Source organism: Nanorana parkeri, unplaced genomic scaffold (assembly GCF_000935625.1).
Source record: "Nanorana parkeri isolate BGI_ZX_2015 unplaced genomic scaffold, ASM93562v1 scaffold154, whole genome shotgun sequence".
In the NCBI taxonomy this organism is placed as follows: Eukaryota; Metazoa; Chordata; class Amphibia; order Anura; family Dicroglossidae; genus Nanorana; species Nanorana parkeri.
The window spans coordinates 424,359-449,365 of NW_017306422.1; the positions used below are offsets into that span (position 1 = coordinate 424,359).

General features: G+C 42.1%; 1 protein-coding gene across 2 annotated transcripts in view; it reads left to right on the forward strand.

Annotated features, from left to right (window-relative positions):
- RNGTT (RNA guanylyltransferase and 5'-phosphatase) overlaps positions 1-25,007 on the forward strand; it is a 305,143-nt gene that overhangs the window by 16,010 nt on the left and 264,126 nt on the right. For both annotated transcript variants that reach the window (XM_018554362.1, XM_018554360.1), the window contains 2 exons: positions 8,980-9,055; positions 21,212-21,458. In XM_018554362.1, the coding sequence (XP_018409864.1) occupies positions 8,980-9,055; positions 21,212-21,458 (323 nt within the window). The remainder of the gene's footprint in view (positions 1-8,979; positions 9,056-21,211; positions 21,459-25,007) is intronic.

The following is a 25,007-nucleotide window of genomic DNA, read 5'->3' on the forward strand; positions in this document are numbered from 1 at the left end:
TGAAGAAAAAAAAAAAAAAAAAAAAAAAAAAAAAAAAAAAAGTTAAAAAAACTCAACTAAATAAAAAGGCGATAAAGTAAAAATAATAAAACAAATACATTTTTTTTACAAAGTAAATAAAAATTGAAAAAATGAAAACCAGCCCCGCTGCCCCCATTTGCATGCGAATAAACGCGCAGTGTTTTTCAACTGTGATCGTGTGCAACCGCACAGGCAGGGCGGTATTGCAGCAGGAAAACGCGCAATCTGCCTGGCACGACTGGGGTGCCATTAGAAAATAATGGCACAAATCTCCCTACCACTATACTTTACCTTTTCGGTGAACGGTCCTTCCCGTCCACCAGTACGGGTGTACTATCTGTACCTGTTCCATGTATTCTGAATTTCGCTCACAAACTGCAAGCACTCGTTGGTCAAAGCGGTCACCTGACGGCACTGACCAATGAGAAGCGCTTCTTAGCACTGCTAAATACGGTTTTGGTTAAAATATTTTTTTTTGTATCAGGGCAAGTAGATCCGGCCCCCACTTTAGTCCTTGGACAAGTAGTGTTATCAAAAATTTCTACACCCCTGCATCATCTCAGGTGAGAAAAATGCCTTTCCCCGAGATGTCATTAGATTATAGATGGGATTTCCCAGCGTGCTCTGTTGATGTAACCTTCCCAGGATGCAACGCTTTTGGCCCTTTCATCATTTTACTAGAACTGGACGAGGAAGTAGATGAACTTTGTAAGTAAATAAGAAAACAGGTTTGTTTAATGAATGTAAGATGATTTTATATCAGCATGTAGAGCTGCATGCTGCTGTGAGTTTTAGTAAAAAGGGGTTAAAGTTCCACTTTGTATGGTACTACTTATCAAAAGGAATCTTGCAGAATGATTTACACACATGCACAGCATAACATCCAACAATTAATGTAATAATACCTGTTAATATAAGTGGTCTGATCCACTTCTTTGAAAAAAATCACCCACTACTATTGGCTTGAAGCACTAGTAAATTATTAAAGAGGAATACCAGTCTTTTAAAAGTTAACCCTTGCACTGCAAAGGTTAACTGCTCATTTTGTCTAGGGTGGGGCGGGGGACGTGGGGCAAAAATAAAGAAAATATACTTCCTGTGCTGCCTGTCTGCTAAACCGGTCCCTGCACCCTCTTCTCTCCTGGGCTTCAGCGGTATAAGGCCCGCTGACGTTATTACGTCTTCACAATGTCCATTTACTTGCATTAGACGTGGAGAGAGTGAGGCACATACCACAGCCGGAGCAGAGGGAGAGAGAGGTAAGCGGTCACCACTGAGTGTATCTTGAGTGTATCTTCTTTATTCCATTCCCCTGACCAAAACAAGCAGTTAACCATTTCAGTGCGGGGGTAGTTCCACTGCAAGGATTAACTTGCACTGGAGATCTGCTTTATAACTAAACTCAAGACTGATGTAACAGATAACATGATGTCATCCAACCTGGCTTTATTGTGTAGTAGGGCTTAGAGCTAGATGGACAGAAGTATAAATCTTTGGCTGGTATGGCTGCGTCCTTAAACTTATTTCATCTGTATATTTAGCCGTTTTTGACTGGCTTTAAGCTTTACTGGGCACCTGAACTGAGAAATATACAGTATAGGCTAATAGGCTATTTCTATGTTTCCTTTAACAGTAGAACTGTGGCCAGGTTATGGAATTTACATATTCATGTATTCTTAGGAAGCAGTAAATAAAAGCTCAGACATACGCATAAGGCTAGGTTCACGTATCGGTGCGTCCAGGGACCGCGGGATCGTGCACACCATCCGTGTGGTTTTGTGCATGATTGCCGCGAGGTCACAAATCGCCCAGGTGTGAACCTAGCCTGAAGTTAGTGCATCAGCTTAATTTCTAAAACAAGACACTGAATGAGTAGAATGTCTTTTTAAAGTAGACATTCAAATATTTACATCTTCTTAACAAGCAGTAAATATGCGTTAAAACAAGCCCTCACTGATCTCTGTGGAGTACTTATCTTCAAAGTTTACAGACAAACACTTCCATTTTCTCCTAGTAGCTCCTTTTGCGTACTCTTGCCAGCAGTGATTTGGCAGTCTGCCACCCTTCTAATCTCTAATAAAAACCAGTAGGGTGCACAAGAAAAGGGGTGAGAGCTGACACCTCACTTTTGAATTTTGAGGATGAATTGTACCTGCAGCTACAGGGGTCAGTGAGGGATTTTTTAATGGATATTTACTGTTCATTCCGAATATGCTTTAAGATGACCGTGTCTTGGTTTGTAAATTGTGTTTATATATATATATAAACCCATATATATATATATATATCTCTATATCTCTATATCTCAAAATTTCCACTCGCCTGCTCGCATTTGGCGAGTGGAAATGCAGTGCAGGCGAGTGGAAATTCAGTCAGGCTTGAGTCAGTACCTGACTAGTGGGTGCAATACATTCCCGCTCTGAAATTTCCAAGCAACAACTGCCTCATTTGCAACTGAAATCAATTTGCAGGTGATTGCTAGCATATGGTTAAATTATTCAGTAGCATGAGATAAAAATCACTTGTAGTTTTCTTCTCTTCTTTCCTTTTAGCATTTCCAGCATAGTATTCATTATTCTAGTTTGCACTGGTTATAATACATGCCTCTGCCAAAATTTACAAGGTTCTTGTTGATTCTCTGATTGTATATTTACTTCTTATTGTTTAATTGTCTGGAACGATGATTGCAGATAGTAGTTCTTTTCATATTTAAAAACCTATTAATAGTGATGTACCAGGTGACACAGCATAGTTTTAGGTTAAAGAACCCCAGGCAGAATTATTCTTAATTCTTGCAATGGGGCTACCACTGCACTGCAAGGGTTAAATGCTTAAGTCTAGGGACGAAAAAAAAAAGATATACTCACCTGAACCTCGCAGCCAGCTGGCTGTTAGACCGGTTCCTGCAGCCTATCTCCTCCTCCGCTCCATTATAACTTTTTTTTGTTATCTTCATCCCTACGCGAAAACGAGCTATTAACCCTTGCAGTGCAGGGGTAGCCCCACTGCAAGGGTCAAGAATAATTCTGCCCCGGAGTTCTTCCTTACACCACTACTCGCAAAAGTATGCCTGTTTATTTGAACAGTGATGATGCAGAGTGGACAGACATCATTGGAGGATGCTGGGTGTTGCTGTACAGAGACGGCTAAGATGCAGACGGGTGCAGTTCTTTGAGGGTCCATTCACACCATATGCAGTGCGTTCCGGTCTGATTCTGGCCGGAATGCACTGCATAGCATTTCGGCTGGCTCACTTTTTTGCCTGGCTGGAGGGGGTGTGGTGGACCATTCAAAGGAGAACTATGGGGTTAAGGCTTTTTCCCATAGTTCTCCTTAGGGACAAACTAGCGTCCTCCTGTCACCCTAGGCTCATTATACCGCGAGCTGTAGCTCACGGTATACTGAGACACCGCAGCTGAAGCGGATCCCGACAATTATGTCTGGATCCGCCCAGCTGCATGACTGACAGCTGGCTCTGCCTATCTAGAGGCAGAGCCAGCTGTACCCGCCCTCTCCCCCGCCCTTTCCGCCAGAGCGCTGGCGGATCAGAGCGGGGAGTGGGGAATCCAGCCCTCCTTAATTATAGATAGCTGAAGAATGCACACAGATTTTTAAAAAGCCACTAATACAGTTATGCATTCATTAAAAATCTTAAAACCCATAAATGCATTAATATGGAATATAAGCTTGAACCTGTTAATGTAATTTCAATAAATTTTCAGTCTTTTTAAATGAACAGTTTCATTTAAAATTATACCTGGTGGTCCTGCCACAAAGTCCTTGTTAAGGCACTTCCCGTTATAGTACTTCAGTTGTGTGCATCTACATTGTCATCCTGTCGCCTGCAATCCTTGTTGGAGGCTGCAAGTAGCTGTGCCAGCACACTTGGTACTGGCATGGTCCATCGTTGCCTCTATCAGGAGGCTGGTCCAGAACTGCAGCCGATGCTGGAGTGAGTGCATGTAGACAGGAAGTAGCTGAAAAAAGCTGAAGGAGGTGCAAAAAAAAGAAATGTTATGAAAACAAATGGTACTTTTATGATACATGGTGGTGTAACTAACAGTGTTATTCACTAAAGGGTGAAGAGTTTGGAGAAGGCAGGAGAAGTGAACCATCTAGGACAACATAGCTGAACTAGGAAGTGAGGTGAATTGGAGAATTGTTCCCAATCCGCTATGTTGTCCTAGATTGTTCACTTCTCCTGCCTTCTCCAAACGCTTCACCCTTTTGTGAATAGACCTGTAAATGTAATCTAGTCAGGGTTTAGATCTACTTTACATGTAGCATTTTGCACTAATGTTATAATTGCCTAATTTAAAAATACAGGAAGATACATTCATTTTTACATATAGCTGACAAAAATAATAGAATCTCTCTTGACATCGGTCACCTATGATACTCGGCATCACTCAGACTGGCAGAGGGAAGCCGGTAAGGCCCACTTGCATCTTGCAGTGATTATTTCATGTTGCTTCTTCATTGTTCAGTCACAGGATAGAACAAGTTCTAAACCAGATACATTTCTAATTGTCTAATGGTCTAATGTGCAAAGAAGTTTCAAAGAGTTCAGGATCTGGTTGTGTCACCTGGCAGGAGTGACTGATTAGTCAGTAAAGCAGTTCATCCTTTTGTAATGTAATTATGATTTGATAAGTTGTAACATACATTTATAATATTTGCTGTCACTTTTGCCGCAGGGAAACATTCCACTGACAACAGGAAGTGGTGACATTATTTTCCCTGCATGTTTGGTAGTGGCAGCTAAGACATCTGGTAAATGAAGCACGCTGTCCTTTAAATTAATGGATGTTGGTCTATGTACACCACTATAACTGTCTTTAGCATTGTGTTAGTGTCACATAGGAATTTCATAAAATGGAGAATGAACCACATGTAGTAAATTTGCATCAGTTTTCCTGTTCCCATGACCAGGGGTCCCCAGCCCCCAGGCCGTGGACCGGTACTGGTCCATGGCCTGTTAGGAACTGGACCATGGCCACTGGCAGTCTATTTGGCCAGGGCTGGATTAACATAGGGGCACGTGGAGCTTTCCGCTCCAAACCCGCCCCTGCAATTAGGCCCGGCTGGCCCCAGATCGCCTCAGTATGCCCGATGGCAATCTAGGCCGGCTACCATCAGGAAGAGGAGGCCCCCTAATCCGGCATATTAGAGAACGGTGTCTGCTGTGCCTGCAGCCACCAGTGAGACTCTCCAGACCCCAGGTGAGACCCCACACTGGCCACCTGAAAGCTCCACTAACCACCTGAGAACAGGAAAACAAGCTCAGGGCTCCCACTGCATTATAATTATTTTATTATATATTACAGTGTAATAACAATAGAAATAAAGTGCACAATAAATGCGCTTGAATCATCCTGAAACCTTCACCCATTCAATCCCCCGCTCCGGTCCGTGGAAACATTTTCTTCCTGCCAAAAAGGTTGGGTACTGCTGCTCTACACTTTTTAGTATGGATGGAGGAATCATGTGATTTTTCTCATTCAGAGAATCTGTTAAAGCGCTGCAGAAGAGCTACTCAGTGCTTGGCTAAGGAACTAAACGAGACTCGGTTAAGCTTTGAATTCAGATTCCCTCTGCTCCAGTTTTGATAAATCCCACTGTGTTCTCATGGATGTAGTCACTCAAGTTACCAGATCCTGCAGAGTAGTACAATGTGTCATTGCCTCTCTCAGGATAAATGCAGTGGGGAGTTTTTGTCTTAAAGTCTAACACTGCCGCCATAATTTATTTCTTTTCTCAGTTTAAAAGTTTAACATTTCTGCAAAATGCCACTAGAGAGTGCTAGTTGTCTGCTGTAATATAAAGGAGAGTGTTTGTTTTTTATTTTTTATCTAGTCATTATAAGCGACATGTTTGAGTGAGGGCATAGCTACAGTCTTCAAAGAAAACCCAGTAAATCTATATGATGAAGATTGAGAAGTATGACATTTGTTTACACTTTATTTCAGACTACATACATTTAATGTGACTCTTATTTGGCCATTAAAGTAAACCTGCCATTAAAGTAATACAAGGGCTTCCTCCCTCTGGAAATATTTATTGACTCTTATCATATGCTGCCATTATGGCTTTACAGAGATACTGTGAGAAGATACTGGCAAGTCAGCTGTGCATCCTTGAGTTTAGATCTCACTGGTGACATGGATACTACAGTAGGGTATACACGGGCCTATTTTTTTTATCGTTCAACCAGCAGGCTGAATTAAATAAATACAACAGTTTCCTCCATTCATGCTAAACAGAGGGGATGGATGAATCCCTTGTTTCTTCTATTCTGATGGCGACCACCAGCTACAAGCACCGTTCTGGAAGATTATCCAACATGTTTCTTCGACAAAAGTCGATCTAATGATAGATTTCTGCTAAAGGAATAAGGGTACACACAAAGATAATTTTGGCTGATTCAGGAAGTGTCGCCCAAACTGGTCCATGGTGAGATCCATGGTCCATGTGTACCCTACTTTAGAAGTGAGCTGTGTGTACTGGAGTGCCGATCTCACTTGTGACAGGGATACTTAGAAGTGAGCTATGTGTATTAAGATCTCTAGTATGTGAACTGTGTGTACTGGAGTGCAGATCTGAATTGTGACATGGATACTGGGAAGTCAGCTGTGTGTGCTGGAATGCAGACCTCGCCAGTGACATGGATACTGTGCAGTGAGCTGTGTGTACTGGAGTGCAGGTCTCACGACATGGATACTGGACAGTGAGCTGTGTGTACTGGATTGCAGATCTCACTGGTGACATGTATACTGGGAAGTAAGCTGTGTGTACTGGAGTGCAGACCTCACCGGTGACATGGATACTGGGCATTGACCTGTCTGTACTTGAGTGCAGATCTCACGACATGGATACTGGGCAGTGAGCGGTGTGTACTGGAGTGCAGACTTAACCTGTGACCTGGATAGTGGGAAGTAAGATGTGAGTACTGGAGTGCAGATCTCATGGTGGCATGGATACTGGGACGTAAGCTGTGTGTACTGGAGAGCAAATTTTGCTGATCACATACAGTGGAGTGAGTTGAGTTAGCAGAGGTAGGGACTGCCATAATTGGTGTTCTCAGACTGCCAGGTCATTATAAAGCCCAGCATGCTTTAGAAGTTCGGTGTTATGGCTGTACCATGTTTTCCGAATTCAACTGATGAAAATATACAGTATAATGTATGCATATTCATTTGGGATCCTAAAAAAATAAGAGCGACGATGCTCACATTCATGCAAATCCCTGTGTCTGCAATATCTTTGTTTTTAGTTCTGGGAACACACGCTGTCTCATGGGGACAACACATTGAACAGAAACAGTAAATTATCACTGGGGAAATGAAGACTGAAGAATATTCTAATTCTCCCAGAATCCCCTTCTCAGGCAGACTTGAGAGACACAGTCACTTGACTGGAGCTTAAAAACTGTTTTTGTTAAGGATAAAAGGGTAAAAGCTGACACTATTGCAGGATGTTGCAATATGCCATGCATTTATTCATGCAGCACAGTTACATTGTTTGATTTTAATTCAGTATAGTAATTCTCTTGACATAGTTGGATGATGGAACTTTGTTCAATTGCTAGTTGCCTCCTCAGCCGTGTCGTGGTGTGATAAGTTGTGCCTTCTTTACGGGTTTTGTAGCATGTGCTGTATGAAGCTGATGGGAAACAAAGTCTACATTATGTTTTGATTATTCAGGATGTGTACTGTATGCAAGATCTTTCATCCCTTTGATTTGGAAACCCCCTGCTTTTTCAGGGCCATCTGTGCGTACACATTTTTTTGCATAGCTTACTTTAAACTTCTCATTTTTTTCCCCAGAACATGCACCTGGCTACAAAATTACTGCTTTGTCCCAGGAGACTATAGCAGAACATGTCCTCGGGTATAAATCTTCAATGTACATTACAATTGGATTACATTAGATTCAGGTGTTCCGTGAAATTTCCTTGCTACTAAATATTCCATGGTCACCTGTTAGTGGTATTATAACAAAGTGGAAGCAACTGGGAACAACAGCAACTCAGCCACGTAGTGGTAGGGCACGTAATATGACAGAGTGGGGTCAGCACATGCTGAAGCGCCGAGCAGCTGCATCCAAGCCATACATAATCAAGTGCAATGCAAAGTGCTGGATGCAGTGGTGTAAAGCACGCCACCACTGGACTCTAGAGGAGTGGAGACGGGTTCTCTGGAGTGACGAATCACGCTTCTCTGGCAATCCGATGGATGTGTCTGGTTTTGGCGGTTGCCAGGAGAACTGTACTTGCTTGACTGCATTGTGCCAAGTGTAAAGTTTGGTGGAGGGGGGATTATGGTGTGGGGTTGTTTTTCAAGGGTTGGGCTTGGCCCCTTAGTTCCAGTGAAGGGAATTCTTAAGGCATCAGCATACCAAGACATTTTGAACAATTTCATGCTCCCAACTTTGGGAACAGTTTGGAGATGGCCACTTCCTGTTCCAACATGACTGCGCACCAGTGCACAAAGCAATGTCCATAAAGACATGGATGATCGAGTTTGGCGTGGAGGAAGTTGACTGGCCTGCAAAGAACACTGTCCTGAACCCGTTAGAACACATTTGGGATGAATTAGAGCGGAGACTGCGAGCCAGGCCTTCTCGTCCAACATCAGTACCTGACCTCACAAATGCGCTTCTGGAAGAATGGTCAAACATTCCCATAGAGACACTCCTAAACCTTGAGGACAGCCTTCACAGAAGAGTTGAAGCTGTTGTAGCTGCAAAGGGTGGGCCATCTCAATATTGAACCCTACGGACTGAGACTGGGATGCCATTAAATATCATGTGCGTGTAAAGGCAGGCGTCCCAATACTTTTGGCAATATAGTGTACTCATACTCTAACATTTTAAGTGTGCTAGATATATAATAAACACCATTTTAGCTATATTGTATGTTTACCACTGCAAATTCTAATTTTTATCTCTCATCTCTAGGTGTCCATTGTACCCATGGCTTTAACCGGACAGGTTTCTTAATCTGTGCATTCTTAGTTGAGAAGATGGATTGGAGGTAACTTTTTTGTTAACAGTTCGTATTACATTGTATGAGCCGTACACCTCATTACAAGCATTGATTAGCTGACCTTTTTAAATGAGATAAAAAATAACCTCTCACGTTGATTTAATTTTAGAAGGAAAGCCTCTTAGTTTTTAGGACCAAGCTAAAGCCGATATTTCAGTTATGAGTAGACGGTGGTGAATGCAGTCAGTTACTAGCTCCTTTCATCTTTTTATAACTCCTGCAGTGATATGTCTCATTGCATTCTCACTCCTCTTGCAGGCTGTACATATAAAAAATTCAGAATTTAGTTGCAAGAGCGAGTCTCATTCTTAAAGACACCAGGGCCCCTTGCCCATGCATGGTCTCTAGAAAGGGCCAGACACTGGTTTACTTTCCTTGTATGTACCTCTTTTTTAGCTCCTTTCTCCACAGCTAGCACTAAGATTGGCTGTGTCAGCAACTTGGGGGTACAGTGACATCACTCCTAAAGTCATGTGATAGTATTCTTGCATAGTGAATGGCTGAAGACCTGGGCACTTTCACAGGGAAGTAGGTCACATGATCCCTCATAGCCGGATGTGCCGTGCATTGTCAGCTACAGATAAGCTGTGATGGAGCACATGTAACGTGCACATAGGGAAGTCAGGGTTTGCCCTTTTCAGTGACACTGTCACCTTGCCCTGCCTGGGCAAGGTGACAAGGCTTCTTTAATGGTCACAACATGTGGGTAAATTTGCTATTTGTGCAGAGATCTTACCATTTGTTTAAAATTCCTTTTCAACCCCTTCTTAACCCCTTAAAATGGTACTGAAGGCTATTTGTTTTTTACGCAATGTATTCTCTGCATTAAGTTAAAAAATGCCCCCACTACCTTTCTATGCCCCCCACCTCCAAACACTTACCTACGCTCCATGTGCACAGCTGCTGGCTCCCAGACCATCTGCGGTGTGTCCCGAAATTCTGGGTTGAGCGGCAGGATCCTGACGTTACAGGGAGAAGGGCAGCGCTAGGCTGCTGCACCTACCTGTCAAGATACTGTAAGGTGGGAGATGGGGTGTGGCTTGTCGAGTGCTGTGTGTGTCTTTGGACGCATACAGTACAGCTCAATTCCCAGCTGGGAGCGCGCACACACAGGTGTCTCCTTTGCAACCTGCTAGGCAAAGGAGACGCCAGTAGCAGAAAGATAGGGGGCAGCGGTACAGCAAGATAAAAATAAATTAAACTGGAACAAAAAAAAAAATCAGCTACACAAGTGACTTTCGTCTGTAGAATAAAAAGGAAAACGGTAGGTTTAATATCACTTTCACAAAAAACGTTTTTGCTGAATTAGTAGGCCTATTGCTAAAATCTAAAAATTGCTCTGCTCCATAAGGGATATATACGTGTGAGAGCTAAAATGGCTAAACAATAAGAAAAATTGAGTCTATTACACCATGGTTATTGCTGCCAAGGTATGATTTGTTATTTTTGAATAAAGGATGCATCTACTGGGAAAAGAAATATGCAGTTAGAGAAGCCTATTATAATGCTAGAACAAGTTTCGTCTTAGGTCATATATGTAATCTTGAGAGCAAAACTCTGTGGTTATTAAGATACACGTGTCTTTGTGCTTAGCTCATTGTGTTTCAGGCTAAATATGTTCATTTGACCTTACTACCACAGGATCCAATATTAATAATCTCTTGTAATTCCCTGTGCCTTGCTGGTTGTTTTAGTACCTGTCCAATCCATTCACACCCCCCTTCAGGCAGTGGCAGGGTCGAGGGGCATCCCATAGACGTGCGATTATAACCTGATCTAGCCGTAAACTGTCATCTCATGGGTAGATATGCTCATCATGATAGTCAGGATTGAGGGCTACAGAAGTATTGTTCTGAAAAACATGTACACAAATAATGAAAAAATAAATAAGTGTATATGTATGTGTATATATGCAAAAAAAATAATCCAAAACAAAATGTGCTTTTATCAAGCTATACTTTATATACAAGGATATGCTAAAGCATTACAGGCCTGTGACCGTAAAGGATTAATTTTAGGGACTCGCAAACTTTTTGCATACATTTGTTTATATTAGTTAAACTATGTGTTTTTGTGTTTGAACTAATTTTTTTTTTTAGCCATTGGGGACACATACATTTTCTGCGTTTATTATATTTGTTGTTATTATCCTGATTTGCTGCAGCTTCAGTGACCCTCTCATTTTCTGTGCCTCAGGCTTCCCAGCTTTTTTCACCTATGTATTTCTGTGCTTGGGAAGGATCTTTTTCTGGAAGAGATCTGCTTTCCATGTAACATCAGCCTTATCTTGAGTGGTTTGTGAGTGGGAAAAGCTAATTTCTATGCAATAATTGTAACCCTGTGGGAGCAGTGTGGTTGCTGCAGCCTTCTTCATACTCCGTTTTTATACATCATGCATCTTCATAATTTTAAAAAAAAATCTAAAGTACGTGTGACTTTTAATGTGTGGACTTATATGGTTAGTTGTTCACTCTGTTGTTTGGGAACAACTCTTCTTCTCTCCTTCTTCTTCTCTCTTCTTCTTCTCTCCTCCTTCTCTCCTTCTTCTTCTTCTCTCCTCCTTCTCTCCTTCTTCTTCTTCTCTCCTATCTTCTTCTTCCTCCTCTTCTTCTTCTTCTTCTCTCTTCTTCTTCTTCTCTCTTCTTCTTCTTCTCTCTTCTTCTTCTTCTCTCTTCTTCTTCTTCTCTCTTCTTCTTCTTCTCTCTTCTTCTTCTTCTCTCTTCTTCTTCTTCTCTCTTCTTCTTCTTCTCTCTTCTTCTTCTTCTCTCTTCTTCTTCTTCTCTCTTCTTCTTCTTCTCTCTTCTTCTTCTTCTCTCTTCTTCTTCTTCTCTCTTCTTCTTCTTCTCTCTTCTTCTTCTTCTCTCTTCTTCTTCTTCTCTCTTCTTCTTCTTCTCTCTTCTTCTTCTTCTCTCTTCTTCTTCTTCTCTCTTCTTCTTCTTCTCTCTTCTTCTTCTTCTCTCTTCTTCTTCTTCTCTCTTCTTCTTCTTCTCTCTTCTTCTTCTTCTCTCTTCTTCTTCTTCTCTCTTCTTCTTCTTCTCTCTTCTTCTTCTTCTCTCTTCTTCTTCTTCTCTCTTCTTCTTCTTCTCTCTTCTTCTTCTTCTCTCTTCTTCTTCTTCTCTCTTCTTCTTCTTCTCTCTTCTTCTTCTTCTCTCTTCTTCTTCTTCTCTCTTCTTCTTCTTCTCTCTTCTTCTTCTTCTCTCTTCTTCTTCTTCTCTCTTCTTCTTCTTCTCTCTTCTTCTTCTTCTCTCTTCTTCTTCTTCTCTCTTCTTCTTCTTCTCTCTTCTTCTTCTTCTCTCTTCTTCTTCTTCTCTCTTCTTCTTCTTCTCTCTTCTTCTTCTTCTCTCTTCTTCTTCTTCTCTCTTCTTCTTCTTCTCTCTTCTTCTTCTTCTCTCTTCTTCTTCTTCTCTCTTCTTCTTCTTCTCTCTTCTTCTTCTTCTCTCTTCTTCTTCTTCTCTCTTCTTCTTCTTCTCTCTTCTTCTTCTTCTCTCTTCTTCTTCTTCTCTCTTCTTCTTCTTCTCTCTTCTTCTTCTTCTCTCTTCTTCTTCTTCTCTCTTCTTCTTCTTCTCTCTTCTTCTTCTTCTCTCTTCTTCTTCTTCTCTCTTCTTCTTCTTCTCTCTTCTTCTTCTTCTCTCTTCTTCTTCTTCTCTCTTCTTCTTCTTCTCTCTTCTTCTTCTTCTCTCTTCTTCTTCTTCTCTCTTCTTCTTCTTCTCTCTTCTTCTTCTTCTCTCTTCTTCTTCTTCTCTCTTCTTCTTCTTCTCTCTTCTTCTTCTTCTCTCTTCTTCTTCTTCTCTCTTCTTCTTCTTCTCTCTTCTTCTTCTTCTCTCTTCTTCTTCTTCTCTCTTCTTCTTCTTCTCTCTTCTTCTTCTTCTCTCTTCTTCTTCTTCTCTCCTCTTCTTCTTCTCTCGTGCATGACTATATGAATGTTCATCAAAACAGTACAAGGAAGAATGCAACTACCTGGAATGACCCATGGATAAATAATTAATAAATACGAAAATGCCGCTCCATGCTTGACAAAGAGGGTTACCTCGAAACGCGTAGCCGCTAGCACCGCTAAGTCAACCCACAGAGGTGTCTCACCACACAGCACAGCTCGCTTAGACCCACGAGCACCGATCCACACAGTGTGTTTAACCCTCCAACGTTCGCGCCATACACCGCACTGATACTCACTTTAGTGCGGTTTCCAACTGCCGGGCAAGATCTCTCCCCCCTCCTTTCTCCAAGTGCCGCGGCTCGGCCCGGCCAGCCGAGGACACGGCCTGGGGATACCCTGGGGACACCCTGGACACTCCAAATCGGTAGTACATTGACTACCTTCGTCACCCGTAAGTGAATGCAGGGATTCTGGTTGCTCACCTGTGACAACACAACCGTAAGTCACACATTTACCTTTCAACCCTAACCATTTAGCTAGTCACAGCAGGCTGTGCAGCATTTACGTATTTATTAATTATTTATCCATGGGTCATTCCAGGTAGTTGCACTCTTCCTTGTACTGTTTTGATGAATGTGGTTTACCGGGCTCCTCTCCCGTTTTTGAACAGTTTATGCACACCATTCCCCAATACACCAACGAGTAAGAGATTTGACCATACTGCAGTGGAGAGCTTTCCATGCATTTTTGTTTCAGATTGACTATATGAATGTTGTTCACTTTTAACCACTTTATGCAATAATATAACATTTGCCTGCCCCAAATAGAAACATTCCTTACAGATTCCTCCTAGATCCACACTAAACCGCATGAATGGACAGATCTCCCACTGCAGCCATTGTATACTGACAGCAGGTGCCAGACTAAGTGAACAGTAATCCCAGTTTGTTGACTGCAGTCACTGTTCAGCTGAGAATTTTCAAATAAAAGTTTCAGAAAACTTTGCTGACTGAGACACACACCGCTCAAATCAAATTTCAACTGAGTCAGTAGAAATTGGAGCAGTGTATGGCCAGCTTTGCTTCAGGTGTGTGTAATGAAGTCTAAGGCCCCATTCACACTATGCGTTTTGGGATTTCTGTGGCAGGAGCCTACGTTTCAAGTCATTAACTTGAATGGGTAACAGTGGCCGCATCTAAATGGAATATTCGTGTACGACTCCGTAGGTTCCTGCTACAGAAATCCCAGATCGCACATTGAAGTATAGTGTGAATGGGGCTTTAGACTTCATTACACAAATGTCTAAATGGAAGTCTTTGTTATGTGCTCCTGCCACCTACCAAGCACTTCCTTAGCCTAGAGTATTCTACATGTACTGTATATCCAAAATCTTCTGATCAGAATGGCACAGTTCATAAAAAAACTGTTTTTTTTTTTGGGTATTGTGCTACTTTGCCATCCATCTTTCCATTGCAAGTTCCAATATCATCAATTTAAGGGCAGGAACAGTAATTGATATTGCACTCATAATTTTAGGTGGGCTAGCATATGATGCTTGGGAAACGAGAGGACATTGTGTGTGGAATTGTCAGAAGTGGCATCCTCTGTCAAAGCCTCAATTTATCCTGTCTTTCAAATTGTTCTGTTTACTTAACTTCATTTAATCAGTTCAGGCTCTGGGCTTATTTTAGAACTTTTAGGCTCCATGAATGTTCTCATTCAGTATTCTTTCCCCAGCTTTTTAATTTGATTGCATATAATCTGGCAGTTAAACTGAAGCCACAAATCAAAAGGAGACATTAGCTGCATGTAAGGCAGTTAAGCTGAAGAAAAAATGTATTTATATGATAGATGGAAAATGAGTTTTGCTGGATGTGCTGTGAATGGTAATGATGTTTTCCTGTTTCTCAGACCAGTATCCGTTTTTCTGTCGTCTACTTAGAGTAAAAGTATTGCCCTGCGAAAGCACAAGACTGATGATTTTCAGTTACTGCTACACAACCATATTGGATAATGATCTTTATGTGTATAATTAGCATGCGGCACCCCAAACTAGTTTTTCTTTAGATCGTTGAATTTTAGGATTTTCCTGACTGTTGCTTTCCATGAGAATGTTTGTACCACTTCATAAGCATGCATGGGCACATGTGCGATTAGCATCTATCTAGAAGACAAAATAATGAAAATAGATTTTCAGTGTCATGGTCTTGCATACAAGTTTACGCTTTATCATTTGCCTAAGGCTAGCTTTATTTTAATGAAAAGGTATTATAGATGTTGTACATTTAAAATTGTCAGAGATTTGCTTTGTTTCCCTAAACAACATGGTTACTATTAATATACGGTAGTTCTTGTTGTTGCCATGCAGGAGGTAATATGTTGGCATTATACACAAAACTGCAAATGTATAGGACTCGTATATTTTTCTCAGTATGAATATTATCAAACCCCCTTTTAACTACGTTTAGCTAGAAATGTCATTGTTGTACTGCACTGCTGTAGAACATAGAACCGTGTTTGCTGAAATGTTTGTTGCACAGTGCATAATACACAGTGTAATCTGGAGCAGCTGCGCATAGCAACCAGTCATCTCTCTTTTTATATTCAAATCTTAACTGAACAAACTGAAGAGAAAAGCTGATTGGTTGCAATGCACAGCTGCTCCAGATTTTGTCTGCTCCAGTTTTGATAAATTCCCCCCAGTATTTTTTTCTTCAATGCGTTTTTCCACTAAAACCATACAAGTTCCTATTCGAACCCACCAAGTTTTCAGATACAAAACATTCAGTAAGCTGAAGATTCAGTAAACTGACTCTTATTAGGTGCAATTGTTTCTGCTTCTCTTTGTGGATTACACACTTCACTTCACCTCTATGTTAGTGAGATGGGGAGAGGTTATGTAGTTCTTTCCTGGGTGACAACACTGCTATCTCCATACATAGCCTGGTGAGCAAGCGTCTTCCCCATGGGACAGAAAGTGTATTACTGGCAGGATCACCAGGGAAAGATAAAGGAAAAATGCTTGAGAAAAAAAGAAAATTACCACAGCCATATTTTTCAAAGTGTGGTAAGCTGCAACATGTTAAATTTTTGTTCTTGAGTTTAGCTACACTTTAAAAGAGAATTATGGGGTAAGCGGTTTTCCCCATAGTTCTCCTAAGGGTCAAGGGAGGACATATACTAACCTCCTCCCGTGACCCAAAGCTCAGTATATCGCAAGCTACAGCTCACGGTATACTGAGAAAGCTGCAGCCGGGACGGATCTCGACAATGCTGTGACAGCAGGTTCTGCCTATCTAGAGGCAGAGCCAGCTGTACCCGCCCCCTCACCTGTCCGTTCAGCCAGTCAGCGCTGGAGGATCTGAGCGGGCAGGGAGGGAATCCCTGCAGGGAGCCGTGACTGATGGTCACGGCTCTCTGCAGGGAGATCGAGAAGTGAGCGAGCGACAGTATGTGTTCGCTCAGTTCCCGATCTATAGAGCCGACCTGTGACAGTTTCATTGTCACACTTCAATTTGAACCTTGATTATGAGAGATTTTTAACTCACCTCATAGTTCTCCTTTTAAGTCCTTTCCTATGCTGTATTTGCCTGATTGTCTCTTTAGTATCTCAGCAGCTCTAAATCCCTGAGTTCTATCATATACAAACTTCCATAAGCTGTCTGGGTCAAGAGCCTGCCTTGGTATTGGCCCATAACTCAGATGGGTGGCCTCACTGACCTGTAAGGCACAGGAGATGGGACAGGTTGGGAATGGTCTTTTGATCTGGGTGCCTGGTCAAAATTCCCTTGTCAGATAACTCCAGGATTAAGGGCTCTAGAACTGCTGAATAGTATAAGGGGTGTGGAATTCCTATCGCCCGACACCCGGGACAGGCAGTTTTGGGCGCGGGCATTTTTTTCTACATTTAGCCCGGCTGCGGGCAAGCAGCACAGCTAAATGTAGTGTGGGAGCCGTTTCGTACAAGTGATTTTGAACAGCTGTACAGCCGTCCAAAACCACGTGTAACTTGCCTGAATCTCACTCCCCCTCCCCTTTCTCTCTCCGGCGGCCGGCCGCGTGCCTTTCTCGGCTGCCTCTCTCTCCGTGCTTCTTTTGCTGTGGTCTTCGGTGTCCCCCCCTCTTGTGGGTGATCCGTGCCTACGGCAAATTAGGTTAGAGAGCATGGAGCAGGGCAGAGAACGCTTCTCTACTCGGCTCCGTGTGAATAGTGACAGGGGAATGCAGCCTTCCTGTCACAGGAGAACCAGCACAGAACTGTGCTAGAACTCCTGTGTTGGTGGTGACAGGGTCAATAAAGAGAACCTGTCACCTCCAGAGGCTATCACACCAGGGGCTTGTTACCCCTTGTGTGATAGCAATAAAGTCAAGTGAAAAGAAAAAAAGTAAAAAATTAAATACATATAACAATTAAAAATGGAAATACATAAAAATGTAAAAAATTAAAATGGAAATGCATAAAAATTTAAAAAATATTACAAAGCAAAAAAAAATCTCAAATTAAAACCAACCCCTATCATCTGCATGCGAATAAACGCATGCATGGGGTGTTTGTGTGTGTGTGTGTGTGTGTGTGTGTGTGTGCACGTACGTAGTGGGCGATCCGTTACCGCACGGCAATCGTGCACAAAACCGCGTGGATGGCTGGGCGGTCACAGAAGCGCACACCACCGCCGATCTCGCTGGCGGTGCCATTATTGTCTAATGGCACCCCAGGCACGCCAGGCAGATTGCGCAGTTTGCAGCTGCAATAACGCCCATGCAATCGTACATGATCGTGGTTGAAGACACGACACGGTGTGTGTCGCGAAAAAAGGTACGTGTACCTTTTTTCAGCGATTACCACGCAGATGTAACCCCATTGAAATCAATGGAGCTGTGTGGCGAACGCACACGGTTGCCCAAGTCTGCACCCGCCCCAAAGGGTAAATTCACTTTCCCAAGTAATTTGGGAAAATGGAATTACCTGCACAAATCTGGCCCCCTCCTCCTCCCGCTATACTTACCTTTCAGAGAACGGTCCTTCCCATCCGCCAGTATGGGTGTACTATCTACCTGTGCCATGTATTCTGAATTTCGCTCGCAAAATGCAAGCACTCGTTGGTCAGTGCAGTCACCTGACAGCACTGACCAACGAGAAGCTCTTCTTGGCACTGCTAAATACGGTTTTGGTTATTTTTTTATTTATTTTTTTGTATCAGGACAAGTAGATTTCCATGAAGGACAAGTAGATCGGCCCCCCGCTTTAGTCCTTGGACAAGTAGTTTTTTTTTAAATTTCCACCCCCCCGAGTATGCTGAATGGAAGTGCAGGCACCTGGAGGTGCCCCCTATTGCAAGCTAGTGAAGCTTTAACTACTTTTTATTGTACTTCTGGTTTGCTTAAAGCGGAAACATTAAGTATGCTGCATCATTTCTATAAAGAATAGCGGATCTCTTCTTTAGTCCTTTCTACCTAGCAACACAGAGGGCACCAACACATTTGCACTACTGTTAGCATTAGTCTATAAGCTTGCTTAGATTTCTCACATATTACAGAGCTCATACTGTACATGAAAGCTGGAATTAGAGATTGTGTTTGTGGAATAATAGAGATCAGAAGCATGGTCTTGCTTGTCTTTCTAACTGAGCATGGTTGACCTACTTTGCTAATACTGAGCAGAGTTATAAGCAATGCTTGCTAATAACACGGCCAAGTTCGAAATAAACTAAATATCGAGAGAGATATAGATATAGAGGTATTGAGACCCCTTCACTTTTTTGAATTTTATGTTGCAGCCTGGTACAGTTGTTTTTAAAATCTTTTTTTATTTTTTTATTAATCTACACTCAGTACCCCCAGAATTTTAGAAATGTCTGTGAATTTATTATAAAACAAAAACTGAAATATCACATGTACTCATGTTGTTAAGTATTCAGACCCTTTAGGCTCGGTTGACACCTGAGCGTATTTTTTCTGCTTGTTTTTCAGCTAGTTTTTTTTGCGTTTTTTAGCACGTTTTTCCGTTCAGTAAAACGCGCGTTTCACTGGCGGTATGATTTTTTATTTTTATTTTCCTTATTTTCTCTTTTTTAAATTTTTTTTATTTTTGTTTTTCTCTTTCAAACTTCCCGCCGGCTCCGCCCCCCCTGTGACGCGGCTGCTCGGCACAGCGGGGATCGCGGACAAGGTAAGACCTGTACGCTGTATTCCGAGTGTGGCTCGGGGACCGCTTTGTTAACCCCAATCCACACTCGGGAATACCAATGGAAACCCGTGGAAAAACGCCCCAAAGAAGCTCCTGTACTTCTTTGGGCGCAGGCCGTTTTTCAGCACGTTCCTACGCGCTGTAAAACGCCCAGGTGGGAATCATGCCCATAGGCAATTATTGGTTTTCACATGTTGATCGTTTTACAGCGCGTAGGAACGCGCTGTAAAACGCCCAGGTGTGAACCAGGCCTTACTCTGTACTTTGTTGAAGCACCTTTGGCAGCAATAACAGCCTTTTCTGCCATTCTTCTTTGCAAATTCTCTCAAGCAGGTTGGATGGGGACTGTCTGTGGACTGCCATTTTCAGGTCTTTCAAGAGATGCTCAATAGGGTTCAAGTCAGGGCTCTGGCTGGGTCACTCTAGGACATTCACAGAGTTGTCCCTAAGCCACTCCTGTGTTGTCTTGGCTGTGTGCTTAGGAACGTTGTCATGTTGGAAGATGAACCTTTGGCCCAGTCTGAGGTCGTTAGTGCTATGGAACAGGTTTTCATTGCGTATATCTCTGTCCTTTGCTCCATTCAGCTTTCCCTCAACCCAGACCAGTCTTCCAGTCCCTGCTGCTGAAAAACACCCCCACAGCATGATGCTGTCACGACCATGCTTCACTGTTGTTGGGATGGTGTGGGGCAGGTGATGAGCAGTGCCTGGTTTCCTCCAGACAAAATGTTTAGAATTGAGGCCAAACAGTTCAATCTTGGTTTTATCAGACCAGAGAATCTTGTTCCTCACAGTCTGGGAGTCCTCCAGGTGATTTCTTGTTTTGCAAACTCCAAGCGGGCTTTCATGTGTTTCTAGACACTCTGCCATAAAAGCCTGATCGGTGGAGGGCTGCAGTGATGGTTGCCCTTCTGGAACTTTTGTCCCATCTTCACACAGGATCTCTGGAGCTCAGTCAGAGTGACCATCGTGTTCTTGGTCACCTCTCTTACAAAGGCTCCTCTCCCCCGATTGCTCAGTTTGGCTGGACGACCAGTCCTGGTTGTGCCAAACTTCCATTTGAGAATTATGGAGGCCACTATGCTCTTGGGAACCGTCAGTGCAGCAGAATTTTTTTCGTAGCCTTCCACAGATCTGTGCCTTGCAATAATCCCATCTCTGAGCTCTGCAGGCAGTTCTTATGACCTCATGGCTTTTGCTCTGACAGTACTGTCAGCTGTGAGGCCTTCTATAGAGGGGTGTGTGCTTTTCCAAATCACGTCCAATCAATATATTTTACCACAGATGGACTCCCAAGATGTAGAAACATCTCCGCACCAATCAAGAGAAATGGGAGGCACCTGAGCTAAATTTCAAGTGTTGTTGCAATTGGTCTGGATACTTAAAGGAGAAGTATGAGGTGATTGATTTTCACTCATCCTCATAGTTCTAGCCGACCTGTGACAATGAAACTGTCACAGGTCGGCTCAGTAGATCGGGAAGTGAGCGAACACATACCGGCGCTCGCTCTCTTCTTGATCCTGTCACTGCAGAGAGCCATGACAGGGGAGGGACTGTATTCCCCCTCCCCTGTCCGATCCTCCAGCGCTGACTGGTGGAACGGACGGGGGAGGGGCGGGTACAGCTGGCTCTGCCTCTAGATAGGCAGAGCCAGCTGTCACTCACGCAGCTGGGCGGATCCAGACATAATTGTCGGTATCCGTTTCAGCTGCGGCGTCTCAGTATACCGCAAGCTGTAGCTCGCAGTACACTGAGCTTTGGGTGACAGGAGGACGCTAGTTTGTGTCCTCCCGTTACCCTTAGGAGAACTATGGGGAAAAGCCCTAACCCCATAGTTCTCTTAAGTGCATGTGATATTTCAGTTTTTTATTTTTAATAAATTCACATTTCTAAAATTCTGTTTTTCACTTTGTGAAGGGGGTCTGAATACTTTCTGAATGCACTATGTACCGTATTTTTCGCTCCATAAGACACACTTTGTTCCCCCCCAAAAGGTGTATATATATATATAATCAGTGGTTAGCTTCAGGTATGTGTGGACTAAATAAACTTAATGTTTCTGTCTGTTTGTTTTTTCCAGCATTGAAGCAGCAGTAGCCACATTTGCACAGGCCAGGCCTCCAGGAATTTACAAAGCAGACTATCTCAAAGAACTTTTCCAGCGTTATGGGGATGTTGAAGACACGCCTCATCCACCTGAACTCCCTGACTGGTGTTTTGAAGATGATGATGATGTGGATGATGAGGGTAACGGCATACTTCAAGAAGCAGAACCAGGATCTTCCGGAGCAACCACAAACAAAAAGAAAAAAGAACGATTAAAACTGGTAAAGCTTGATTTTCAATGCGGATGTAGAATATCACACCTGTAAAATAATCATTTCTAAAACGGCCTAAAGCTGAACTCCAGGCAAACCGCTCAAAACACAGGTGAAATACATAGTAGCTGTTTCACTTGTCAAATCTATATTCCTAAGATTTACACAGTTCTGCTACACAGCGTAGTCCTGTCTGGCAGGGCAGGAGCCCTGATTTTTTTTTTTTCTCTCTTGCAGTTAAGTAACACCGGTCTTGTCTCTCCAATAGCCTTTGACTTGACAATAAAAGGAGAAGCAGCACACTTATGAGCTAATTTCGTCTGCTCTTTCCTTCTATTCCACGTAAGCACGCAGTCACTTCAGCGCAAATCAATGACTCCTTGTGCTGCTTCTCCGTCTTCTAGTTTGAGCTCTGCAGGACAGCCAAGCTCAGGTTACGACACTGCCTTTAATGACATATTACTGGATAGAGAGCTGCATGTATTTATCTTTTGAATCTACCTGTACTTCAGCTTTAAGGAGAACGGTCACTTTGTAAATATAGACATGCATATGCAGAAGCCAGGATTTTATGTTCTTGCGCTACCAAAGCTGTTACTTTCAATGTACTCCATGCCAATATAATGCACTGTGAAGCTGGATACTTTCACATTCATCGCCCTCAGAACCAGTCAATGCCTAGCTCACGCTAAAAGCCATTACATTTGCATACAGGTTTTTCAAACCTTCATTCTGAGCCGAAACACTTATAAATCCTTTCCACTTTCTCTAGTTACTCAGTGCATTTGATGCTGTATAAACACATCCTTATCTACAAACAAAATCTCCTTTTTAAAAAATATTTCCATCTGGCTTCTATTAGTCCACACTTATTTTGCTGTTAAACATAGTACAAGTATATACATTGTTCAATACTTTCTTTACATATATTCTTATTCTCCACAATAACAATCATTACAAGGTGGGCTTAAAAAACCCCAAACATTTTCTTGTATTTGTAATTTTAAACCTAATCTTTTTCAAACTCATTGCAACAAAGGCTAAGTAAAGCACTTTCTATCTAATTTTATCTTTTGGGGATTTCAGCATCATGTTTTCCTTTTGAGAGTTGCCATCTCTCTGCCCTCTTCAATTCACAGAGAGGTTGTCATGTTTTCCTGGTTAGATTCTCCATTTCATGGATTGTAGAGGACATGGGGGCACCATTAGAGAGCTGTGCCGCTTGAGAAATTGAAAATTAGCGTACATTATGACTTTAGGATAATGATATGCCAGGCTGTTAAATGTGTTCTTCTTTCAGCCTCTTTATAATGACAAAATGCCTTGAATTCTTCTTTGAAAACAATAAGCACATTTATGAGCATTCATAAATGGCAGATTTTGCTAGTAAAAAATATTCTAGTATAATTTGGTCTTGAGTACTTGCAAGTTTTTTTTTTTTTTTTTAAAAAACACTTGGGTAAATAACACTAGGCAGATCATGAATAAAGTGAAGGTTTAAATGCAACTCAAAAGCAATAGAGAGACTGCTGACCATGTGCAGGATTCTGCAGGCTCATCAAAGTAGTGCATTCTTGCTGCCTGCTGGAATCCACTCACATTGGAAACAAAATGGGAGTGCCCAGCAGCAATCAGCCAGATTTTAGGTGGAATAAATAGACTGTGGAGGCACTTGCCAATGCACATATACACAAAAACAAAATAAGGGCAGGCTCTCTATCCTGTGTCCAGTGACCATCATCTATCCCAAAACGCATGTAATCGTAACATGTACAGATACGACTGCTGTCGCCCTGACATTTACTTGAATGGGTACAGGGCCGCATCTGAACAGGGACACCTGAGATTCCTGCTGCAAGAATCCCTACTTTTTTTGCTGCAGAAATGCCAGAATGCCCAATGTGAATGGAGCCTCAGAGATTTCTCCTCATTTCCTGTTCTGGCGACAACACTAATATAAATAGCTATAAAAACCTGGCAGGGGTTCTTACCATTTTCTTCTATCGAAAACGAAGAAAAAATGTTTTGGATTTCCTTTTAAATTGGGATGGTTATTTTCTGACTAATGCACTGGAACCTAGATATTTGCTACACAGCAGAGTAGATCTGTTGCCAGCTGTGTCACAAAGCACATAAACTATGTTTGATAGCATTAGGTTTTTTTTTTCTCTATAAAAGTGAAATATATAACATTCCAGAATAGAATATAGATTTGGGAATTCGATAGCTGCCACAGCAGGTGTTTCAGCCTGGGCATTGAAGAGTGCTGGAACACAGCTTCTTTTTTTGTTTTGTTCTTGTTCCCTGCCTGAACTTCCCATGGGGACTTGATGAGCAAGTGGATCTTTGGCTGGCAGAGTTCTTTCTCTGTGTGTTGGTCAACAAATAAATCTATATCATTCTTAAAATAAGTCTATATGCCGCTGAGCAAAGGATCACGTAGATATAGCCATGGGGTAGACCATAATGAAAGTGTAGAAGAAATTAACTATACTTTTTTTTTTTTCTTCATAAACTAGGAAAAAATGTGTAATTGTTATGATAAAAGCCAAAATGGTCTAAACAAAATGGCTCATCTTTTCTCTGAAAATTAATTTATGAAAAGCATGTACAAGACCAAGGGAATGAAAACCTGATATGATAAAGCTATGAAAACCCTTATGAAATACTATTAAGAATTGTGATTTATTTCAGGGTTTCCCCTTGAAGTGAACCTTTCTCTTCCTCCAGCATATAAATAAAGAGTTTTTTTTATTTTTTATAATCTGCTCCATCGGCTGTTTCAAACCTACTTCTCCTCTGAAAATATGTGGAGCCTAGCCTGAGCAGGTTAAACTTTTCTGTTACCAATATCCAAGTCTTCATTTTTTGGGAACAGCTAAGTTCGCTAGTCCATCTCCAAAAGCCTGCCCTGGCCAATGATGCCAAGCAGTGACTGTCAGGAATGGCTGAGATGTCTTTGAGATATGGCCTGTGACTGAAGGACTAGCTTTACTTTTGTATGCTGCGCATAGGGAAATATGGTATCCAGAGATCATGATTTTGTACTTGGATTTGTGTGTAAAGCCCATTTCTGCCTTTTGTAATTAGCATTTATTGTGGTAATGTAGAGGTGCAGTGATGATGTATGTGTGCACCTTTTCATGACTCGCATTGCAGCCTTTCTTCATTTTTTATGAATGTTTTATTGGGCCTGAATCATAGAAAACCAACATTTTCTTCACAGGGAATTCAGTGTGACACCGAGGTCGGATTGTAAACAGCTAACTCCCTTCCTGTGATTCTGTATAACACGATCAGTAAACCCCAGCTCTGCCTTGATACACAATACACTGTGTGGGGGAAGAGGGGAGTTGAATACTAATGAATGGTGGTGGAGAGCTCACAGAGAACTCAGTTGTAATTTACACATAACTTAGAGGCAGCCATTTCCATGAGTATATCAAGAGGAAAGCTAACAAAAAAACATAGGTTTCTGTGTTCATATACAGCAGCTGCATATGCCTGCTTCATGTACCCTTTGTCTACAAAGGTGGAAATAGGCTTTAAGAATGTAAA